The sequence below is a fragment of the Nuphar pumila genome, chromosome 17 (genome assembly GCF_984573655.1).
Source record: "Nuphar pumila chromosome 17, dmNupPumi1.hap1.1, whole genome shotgun sequence".
NCBI classification, from domain to species: Eukaryota; Viridiplantae; Streptophyta; class Magnoliopsida; order Nymphaeales; family Nymphaeaceae; genus Nuphar; species Nuphar pumila.
The window spans coordinates 8,095,791-8,105,597 of record NC_143265.1 but is presented as its reverse complement, the minus strand read 5'-3'; the positions used below and the strand labels follow the sequence as shown (position 1 = coordinate 8,105,597).

The 9,807-nt window shown below is 38.5% G+C and overlaps 1 protein-coding gene across 1 annotated transcript; it reads left to right on the top strand.

Annotated features, from left to right (window-relative positions):
- The first annotated feature begins 545 nt into the window (after positions 1-545).
- On the top strand, positions 546-8,397 carry LOC149811542 (retinoblastoma-related protein-like). Its single transcript, XM_089993276.1, has 18 exons — positions 546-987; positions 1,246-1,350; positions 1,514-1,659; positions 1,759-1,855; positions 1,945-1,991; positions 3,271-3,466; positions 3,618-3,684; positions 3,784-3,963; positions 4,053-4,246; positions 4,379-5,258; positions 5,984-6,143; positions 6,255-6,327; positions 6,534-6,710; positions 6,812-6,931; positions 7,043-7,184; positions 7,260-7,375; positions 7,745-7,860; positions 7,961-8,397. The coding sequence occupies exons 1-18, from the start codon at positions 877-879 to the stop codon at positions 8,166-8,168; spliced, it is 3,135 nt and encodes a 1,044-aa protein (XP_089849402.1). The 5' UTR covers positions 546-876; the 3' UTR covers positions 8,169-8,397.
- Positions 8,398-9,807: the final 1,410 nt, after the last annotated feature.

Genomic DNA, 9,807 nt, shown 5'->3' with positions numbered 1-9,807 from the left:
TTATAAGATGTGAAAATAGATAATTTACAAATTCGATAAATATTCAAGCAGAAAAAAATTCATGTTTTTCATTAAAAAAACATGATTCAAGTGTCATTTTCTAGCGAAATCGGCCAAGTCGCACACATCTTATATTCTCAAATTTAAACTTATAGATGTGTCCTACATGTTTTGATTTTATAAGAAGTGACTATTGGATTATCTGATTTTGACAAGTGAGTAAGTTTTTATAAGATGTGAAAATAGATAATTTACAAATTTGACAAATATTGGAACCTAAAAAAAATCATGTTTTTCTTTAAAAAAAACACCATTCAAGTGACGTTTTCTAGCAAAATCGGCCAAGTCGAACACATCTGCAGGATCATATTTGGGGAAAACACCTGGAAAACCCTCACTCGATGGTTCAATTTATTTTGTTTTATATTAAATTTTATTTACAAAATCTATCAGCTTTTATCCGACGCGGACAAATCAAATATTTGGCGGTAAAACAGTTAGCAACGTGGCAGATTCGTATTGGTGCACGTATGTGAAGGGTGGCACATGCATGTATGGTGATCATGTCATTATGACCATGCCCTTTTCTTAGTTTCTTTTTCCCGCGCTCCGTAAGCTTTCCTTCAAAGAACCCTTCCTTCCTCTCTCAGTATATCTCCTCGCTTTGGATTCTCCTTCCTATTTCTTTGATCGTGGAATCGCTCGAGCATCAGAAAGAAATCTCCGCGTTTTCCGGCGTAGTTTTCTCTCGACTTGTTAGACTTTGGGCGGGATTTTCTTGAAAAGCTTCAGGGATCTTCTGTGTTTCTCTCTTCCTCTGGTTCTCTTGGATCATGGACGTGGTTTAGGACGCGCAGGAAGCGTGGTTGAGCCGAGATGAGCCCGGGCGTTAGTAGTAGGGAGGACGTCAAGCCGTTGATCTCGTCGTCGAGTGTTTCGCAGCCGGACGATGCTGGGATGGAGGCTCGGCTTGCTGATTTCTGCAAGGTTGTGCTCAAACCATCCTCTTTTTCGTCGTTTTCGATGAATTTCTCTCTGTTTTCTGGAAACGGCGGATTTCTTGAATTGTAGAATCGGTGACTTAAGTTGGATTTTTGTTTGCTTTCCAGGCTGGATTACCCTTCCACGATTTTCTCTCTATTGTTTTCCCTTTGTCCCCTTTCTTTTTCGCCGTGGCGGGTTCTTTGTTCCGTAGAATCGCCGAATTGATCCGTGAAGTTAATTTTTTTTTTTTTTGCGTTCCAGGCTGGATTATCGCTCGACGATAGCACGACGGGACGTGCGATAGCTTTGTTCCGGGAAAGCAAGCGTCTTCTTTTGCCGCACATATCTGCTTTCGGGAGCGGAAGTGTATGTCTCTTCTTTCTCCGTTTGATCTTGTTATACTGATTTTTTTTGTTCTGGATGTGTTTCTTTTTAACGTTAGTTGTTCGATTTTGTGTGAGTATTTGGATTGGTTTTTGTGCGAGTGCTTAGGTCAGATCTGTTGACGTGTTTTTTTTGTTGTTCTCAGCCTGAAGAAACAGAAAGATTATGGTTTGCGATCGTTTTGTATGCTGTAAAGAGGCTTAGTGGTGTGAATTCCGACCAGGAAGTTAAAACTGAAGCGATTGATACTGGGTTTACTTTATACCAGCTGTTGAAAGTTGCCAAGCTCAAGTAATGATTCGTCTGATAGGTTCTATTTCTCAACGATAGCTGGTTTTGGTTTTCTGGGTCTCGTTGGTTTATGTAATTCTCTTGATCTGATCGTTCCAGGGTTGTCGATTTCTTTAAAGAGATGCCTCAATTTTGTCTCAAAGCTGGCCCTGCTTTAAGCAATTTCTATGGAGCGGGTTGGGAGAAGCGGCTGCAGGTATTTCTATAATTAGCGTTATTGCTGTTTGTTTGATTTCCATCTTGCTTTTAGTGTTGGCATATTGAGCTTATTGATTGTTAAATTAGGCAAAGGAGCTGCAAACAATTTCTATGGACCTGAATCTTCTAAGCGAGTAAGCATCAGTTATGCTCCTTTTATTTCAACGTACATTTGTATAAATGTTTCTTTTTTTGGGGGGGGGGGGGTATTGATGGACTGTCTTCTTTAAGTTTAGTTGTCTAAATTTTTCTTTTGCCAACTAGTTTATAGTGATCACATTTCCGAGATGCGGCTGAATGGCTATACCTTACTCTAATGCTAAGTAGTTATCAGAATCCATCTTGTGTAATTGTTAGAAGTTCGATTTTTGACATAAACCCCTGAAGGTTTTTTAAAAATCCGTTTCTGCAATGAATCATATACCGATAAGATGTTGCAATACATGAATAAATAAATTTATTTTGGAACAATATATTGGGTGCCTATAATTTGTGTGCGACAGAATGAAATTACTTCTGTTTTAATCTCTAGGTGCTGGAACAATGTAACTTTGGTTGTTGAGAATGGTGTTTAATTGTGTCTCAGAATGCAGCAGAGTCCTCTTTTCCAAGCGATTCTTCATTAGTTATGACGGGTTGAGTTGTGAAAATCCCCTATTGAGATGCTGAGTTTATCCATTTGGGTAGCCTAATGTACAGCACAAATGGAATCTTTCTGATACCCATAGTACTTTCCAACCAGCCACTGTTGATTCTGTCGTTGAAAATTCAATAGGGCATTATTTCAGTCTACATTTCGATGGTGTGGTGGAGTGGCTTGACCTGGTTCTGCAAATGGAAATGGGCTGAGTTCTGTACCACTCTTACTGCCCATATTTTGGCAACTGAAGAGTGCAAGAGCCTGGAGAGGGGCTTCTTTTGTGTCATATCTTGTTCTGGGTATTTTATGTTCCTATCTATGTCACATGGGGTGCAGGTATGGGTACGGGTGTGACACGGGTGCGGAGAAATTTCAAAAATTTTGGACACGGGGACACGGCTATATATATATATATATATATATATATATATGAAGATCGATTTTTTTTAGTTTTTATGTCTTTTGCCCTAAAAATGGACAAAAATAGACTTGGTCAAAGTTGACCAAGTCCAAAATGTGGACAGACTCGGCCCCGGTGCGTTGACCGAGTCCGACACTTGGTTGACTGTATCCGCCCCGTGTTCGAAGCCGCACCCGTGTCGGGTACGGGCGACGCGGGTGCGTCGACCTTTTAGCCGAGTCCGTGTGACTTAGATTTCTATTAACCTTTGTTACTACTTGGGATTCCTTTTATCAATGTGTTTTCTCTTACTGTCTTGCTTTTCTGAATCATTCAAGTTGTAATTTGCTTTTTATCATCTTTTCGAGACAAGGTACTACAAATTTGCATATAGGGACTTGTTCTTGCCTGGCGGACATGAAAAGAAAGAGTCTGAACTTGCTGGCAATCAGGGTCGAGTTCCTGATTATCTTCGATTTGGATGGTTGCTACTTCTTTCATTGCGAATTCATGCATTCAGCCAATTCAAGGACTTCAAGACCTGTGCAATTGGAATAGTTTCAATACTGGTTGGTTATTAAAATCTGTAAAGCCGTTTCTTTTTTTTTTCCTTTTTATTTTTTAAAGGAAGTACCTCAAATCAAATCCACTAAAGAACCATTGTTTGCCGTGTGTTTTCATACTACCTGGACGGAGCTAAATTTTGTAACTATATTGCAGGCCATTCTCATAATTCATGTTCCTGTTCAATTCAGAAATTTTTCTCTTCAGGATGCCTCACGGTTTGGTAATCATCTTTAAACTCCTTGCCTTGTGCTGTGACTTCTCTGGTTCTTGTATAAAAGTTTCAATGGCTCAGCCTTAACTTGTGGTTTATTAATTGCAGTGAGGAAGTTTGATAAGGGTGTGGATCTTCTTGCCTCTCTATGTATCACTTATGATACTTTGGAGGATGATCTGAAGAAAACAATGGAGATAGCTAATAAATTGATAGTTGAAATTTTGAAGAAAACACCCTGTCCTGCTTCAGAATGCAATGCAGAGTCTCTTGATGACATTGTTAAGGGTATATTAGACTGTACATTAATAATTCTATTTACTGAAACTCAGTTGGGTCTTATGTGGCAAGTTTTTAAATTGTCGTTTGTTCTTCAGATGGTTTCACCTACTTTCAAGATTTAATGGAGGACCATTTATTGTCATCAAGTATGAAAATTCTAGAAAAAGATTATGAAGAAGCAATTCATGATACTGGTGAACTGGATGGACGCATTTTTGTGGATGAGGAGTGCAGTTTGTTTGGAACTGGAAGTTTGTCTGGAGGTGCAAAGAGCACCTATGGGTCCAAGGTCTGTTGCTTTGAACTAATTTTTGCTTCCAGGATTTGACTGATCAGCTCACACTTATTAATACCTTTAATGTAAACATTCTAAGCATCCATTTTAATTTTCATTTGATGCTTATAGTTTAATGCTTTGCAGTGCAAGTGTGAGTCATTTGCCTCACCAGCAAAGACAGAAACAGGCCTGCGATGGCCTCCAAGGTCTCCTCCATCTTCAACTATGAACAGTCATACAGGTCCTTCAAACTCGAAAACGGCACCCACACCAGTAAGCATAACCATGACTGCTGCAGAGTGGCTCAGGACAATCATTGGTCCCCTTCCTTCACAGCCTTCACCTGAATTGCAGCAGTTTCTCTCACTATGTGACAAGGACTTAACTGAGGATGTTACACATCGCGCTGACATAATCTTAGAGGCCATATTCCCCATTTCTGTTCCTAGAGAGCGATGTATTGCTGGATGTTTGCAAACCGTGATGCAAGTGGATAACATGTGGGCTGAACAAAGGACTGAAGCACTGAAATTGTACTATAGGGTTCTCATTGCTATATGTAGGGCAGAATCTCAGACATTGTACAGTAACAATTTGACATCGTTGCTAACAAATGAGATGTTTCATAGGTGCATGCTTGCTTGCTCGGCTGTATTGGTTTTAGCAACACATAAGACAGTGACTATGATGCTCCCTGCTGTTTTGGAAAGAACTGGTATTACTGCCTTTGACTTGAGTAAGGTCATCGAAAGTTTTGTTAGACATGAACAAACTCTTCCTAGGGAGTTGAAGCGACATCTCAATTCTTTGGAAGAGCAAGCGTTAGAGAGTATGGCATGGGAAAAAGGATCCTCAATGTACAACTCTTTAATTGTTGCAAAACCAGCTCTGGCTGCAGAGATAAACCGGTTAGGACTTCTGGCAGAACCGATGCATTCACTGGATGCTATTGCAATGCAACACAACATCTCTATTGGAAGTCTGCAAGCTGTGCCTGCTCTGCAGAAACTTGAGACCTCACTTGGTGAGTATATGTCCACATTGCTTTTTGAAATAGTGTCATGTCTAGTCCTGTTTACGTTGTGAGTGCACAAGGCACCGTGTGAACTGTTTGTTTGTCAGTGCACAAGTCATTGTGTGAGCAAGGCAAAAATGGGCAGTGTCACGACACGAGATAGCATTTTTTTAGTCTTGCCTAATTGATTCATTGTTTATCTATTTATAGCAGAAATCTGTGGCCCTCTTATATATTTCATGATTATTTTATTCTCCTTGGTCAGGTCTGGCTGCATTCTAGTTTCTAGTCTGAGAACCGTATCTGTCTTGCACCTCTTGGCCGCACATTTCTTATCCATGTAAATCTGAATCTCATGTGTGTTTTATCTTAAGACAATTGAAACAGGCGTCATTCTTTTTCCTTCTCAATGGGGAAGACAATGATTTGTTTATTTCATCTTGAAACTCATGAGATAGGATACTGCCTTTTGTTATATCATACTGGATTATTGTTAGTTGTGTTGTGTTGTGTTGATGAATTATAGTTATTCAAATCCCTGGCATCAATCTGCTTAACGTTCCAATGGTAATTAGCTCATTTTTGGATGATACTGGTGCATACGCCACTCATTAAGCTTCCCGTTTTGGATATTTTATATCCTGCTTTTGAATTACTTTCATTCCTTTATCAGTAATGCAACATGAGGTTTATTACTTGGTCAAAGTGATTTCTTTTAAATTTATTGACTTGAGCAGATAATCATGTTTCAATGTCTCCAGAAAGTGTCAACACAGATCCTGTGGGTGTTCTGGTAGAGTGTAATTCTGTCACATCACCGGTTAAAGAGTACTTGGTGAGCTCTACCTGTCTCAAATCAAAGCTGCAGCCTCCTCTACAGTCAGCTTTTGCTAGGTAATGGAGTGACGTGCTGATTCTTATTGTCATTCTTGAGGTTTCTATTTGTGTATTTTGATTTTTTTTTTTGCGAAGTGCTTCACCTTGGAAATATTTGTTACTTGATAGCCCAACACGACCAAATCCAGCAGAAGCTGGTGAAACATGTGCTGAGACAGGGGTCAATATTTTCTTTAGCAAGGTCACTAAATATCTGCTTGCCACTTGATTTTCTTTCATTAAAGTAATGATATTGCTCTTATTTTGTTTGTTATTGCATCCTATTCAAGCATGTGTACATATAGATTTTGCCTACTTGCTATGAATTTTCATCATCTGAAGAAGATTATGACATTCGATAAATTTTTTTCCCACCTTCACTGATGTCAAATGTGTCACCGATCACAGGTCCTCAAATTGGCTGCTATCAGAATCAAAAGCTTGTGTGAAAGATTAGAACAACCTAATACTGTCATGGAGAGAGTTTACAATCTCATTCAGCACATTCTTAATCATCAGACAGCTCTGTTTTTCAATAGGCATATTGATCAGCTTATCCTCTGCAGTCTTTATGGGTTTTCAAAGGTCTGTTCAGAGACACTGAAAATTGATTTGGTTTTATTCAGTTGTTAGCTCCTTTCTGGTTCATTAAAGAAAATTTCTTTCTAATACCGTGTTTCTTGCAGAAATCAAATTTAAGCTTGACATTTAGAGAGATCATTTTAAACTATAAAAAGCAACCACAGTATAAACCTCAAGTTTTTCTTTACGTCTTTGTGGATTGTCTGTCAAGTAGTCATCGTGGGGTACTGATTCCACTCCTGCCTTGTTTACTTCTTGTTTGAACATTATATCATCTTGGACCTATTGTCTATCGACTGGACTTGCATGTGCTAATTTGCATGGTTTGGATGCAGAAAACAGGGCAGGAGCATGTTCATATAATAAAGTTCTATAATGAGCTGTTTGTACCAGCAGTAAAACCTCTGCTTACGGAGCTTGGCTCTGCGGAAACTCCCACTAAAGCTGGTCGAATGTCTGAAGAAAGCAACATTTATGGTACTACCAGTTTTGTTGGTTGATGTTCTTAGATGAATTCATTAGATATATTAAGTTACCATTTGTTTTTATAAGCAGGACAACCACCAGGATCACCTCGAGTGTCACTATTTCCTTGTCTTCCGGACATGTCCCCAAAGAAAGTGTCTGCATCACGTAATGTTTATGTCTCTCCTCTGAGATCATCAAAGGTAAGCAACTTATTTTATTCTGCCTTGTAGTTTTTAGTGAAACCTCTCTCTCTCTCTCCCTCCCTCCATATATATTATATACACATAAACACACCATGTTTCTCAAGTATCAGAACTTATGGTGGTAAACACTTGGTTTACATAGAGAATGCATTATTCTAACGTTGAATAACCCGGTGAAAAAAGAGAAATTAATAAAACCTAATATGTAGATGCAAGCCCTTTTTATCTTTTCATTCAACATCGCTTAACTTTGGTGGCAGTCTTGTTTTATTTTTTTTGATGAATTTATTGATACTTTTTCTGTAAGCAAATTTGGTTTATTATTTTCATTATCTTCATAGTATGCTTTCTTGATGGTTTATGCAGATGGACACTTTGATGTCAAACAACTGGAAGAGTTATTATGCGTGCATAGGTGAGAGTACTCATGCATACCAAAGTCCTTCCAAGGACTTGATAGCCATCAATGACCGGTTGAACAGGTAAATATCCTGATTGAACGCGGCCAAAATCAGCTTCTATTTCCGCTTAAGTTTGCTTCTTTTTCTTGCCCGAACATTGCTTATTGTTGTAATGGTTTAGAGTTTGGAATGTTGGTGGATGGCTCAACATTGATAGGGCTGGTCTGGTCAGTGATTCCCTTGTTGCTGGCACTCTCTATCCTCAAAATGGCACCTCCAGTCCTGCTCTTGATGCTGCTGTCTTGAGTTCACCATTGAAGCGCAAGCACATAGGTAGTTTCCGAATCCATCCATCCTTGTGCTTAACCCTATTTCCTTTATCCTCTTGATTTCTTGATGTATTACTTACTGAATCAGGTTTTGAAGCCGATGATCTGAACATCAGGCTAAAGAAAATGCACTCCATCTCCCAGCTAGAGTCATGTTGGGTCAAAGCCAGCTCAAGTATCCCAAGGGCTTCCTAAAGCACTCTTGATCAAGCTTGGTGGTGCAAGATTAGACCACATCAACACCCTGGCCATATATGTTCAGGATCAAGTCACACCTACAAGGTAAGACAAATCTGCAAAAGATTCAAATGTTAAGAGGTTTATACTGTTAGAAAAATCGCGTAGGCATACATACGTTGAACCACACATTATAGACGGTCTTAAGTTCTGGCCGGGTTTATGTGATCTAATTCGGTTGGGTCATATGATATCCCATATGGTATGATACACTATTTGGAGAGACCTGTTAATGAGCTGAATTTGAGACAAACTCCTAATTGGATACACATTAGGATATGATCCTCAAACCTTATATAATGGCCTTGTCTATGAGGGTTCCTATATCCAACAAGAGATTTAATCCCTTTCGTAAGGTTTAGAGAAAGAAATAGGGTCACGTATATAGGTTCTGGAAGATCATACCCGTCAACGATCTACCAGAGTGATTATGAATTCAGGTACGCTTCCGCATTAAGTTATGTTTCAAGTTTTGATTTCAACGGTTTAGCGAGAACATGTAAATCAGTCCTTTTAGTTATTTCAGTGGATTTACAAATCCGACATATGTCTCCCCTTATCCAAATAGGAAAAAAGAGTTGTGTTTGTTTGTAAGTTTACAGTAATGCCTACCTAGGTAATGAATTTTTCTTTTTCTTTATTTTTTTGATGACAAGGAACACTTGCCAAAGGAAAACCTCAGGTGGGGCCCCACGACCACCCTGCCCCACCCTGCCTTACGTGGCCCACCTCCTAGGTAATGAATTAGGGCTCTGTTTGGAGACTGGCAACTGAGATGTGGAGTTTGTGCATTTGAGAGAAGTGAAACCGTCGCCCCTTTATATTTGCACTAAAGAGTGGATTTGGCAGCTACCACTTTTCCAAATGCATAAACTCCCCAAGACTACTAGTTTCCAAACAGAGCATAGATTACCTTCTTGATTTGTAACTCACAGTGTCTTGTACCCATAGTCACAAATCCTGTTCTTGGGATTTTCTCGGCAAAGGAAGATCTCAAGATAAATTAAAAATGTTTTCTCAATGGGAAAAGTGGTATACTTAAATTTCAGTATATATATATATATATATATATATATATATATATATATATATATATATATATATAGATAGATAGATAGATAGATAGATAGATCTACAAAAAATCAGAAATATAAAAATTCACATTATTAATGTGATAACTTATAATGTTGCAATAATATCAGGATAAAACATGATGTTTTGAAAACAGGTGATGTTCTGAAAACATCATGTTTTTTATATAATTATTTGTTTTTGAAAATTTCGTGATAACATTTGGGAGATTTAAAAAAATTGGCTGATATTTGTACTAAGATCCTATTCCCTTTTTAACATGTTTTTTTTTTTGCCAAGATTTTACCACCAGTTTATTGACAAGGATTGTGCTTTCCTACCATGAACAACATTAATGCAGGATATACAGCGATGTGCAATCTACGCTTGC

Coding starts and splice junctions, on each gene's coding strand:
- LOC149811542 (XM_089993276.1), top strand. CDS start 877: ATGAGCCCGGGCGTTAGTAGTAGGGAGGACGTCAAGCCGTTGATCTCG. Junction 5,259..5,983: donor GAAACTTGAGACCTCACTTG/GTGAGTATATGT, acceptor TATTGACTTGAG/CAGATAATCATGTTTCAATG. Junction 7,376..7,744: donor CTCCTCTGAGATCATCAAAG/GTAAGCAACTTA, acceptor TGGTTTATGCAG/ATGGACACTTTGATGTCAAA.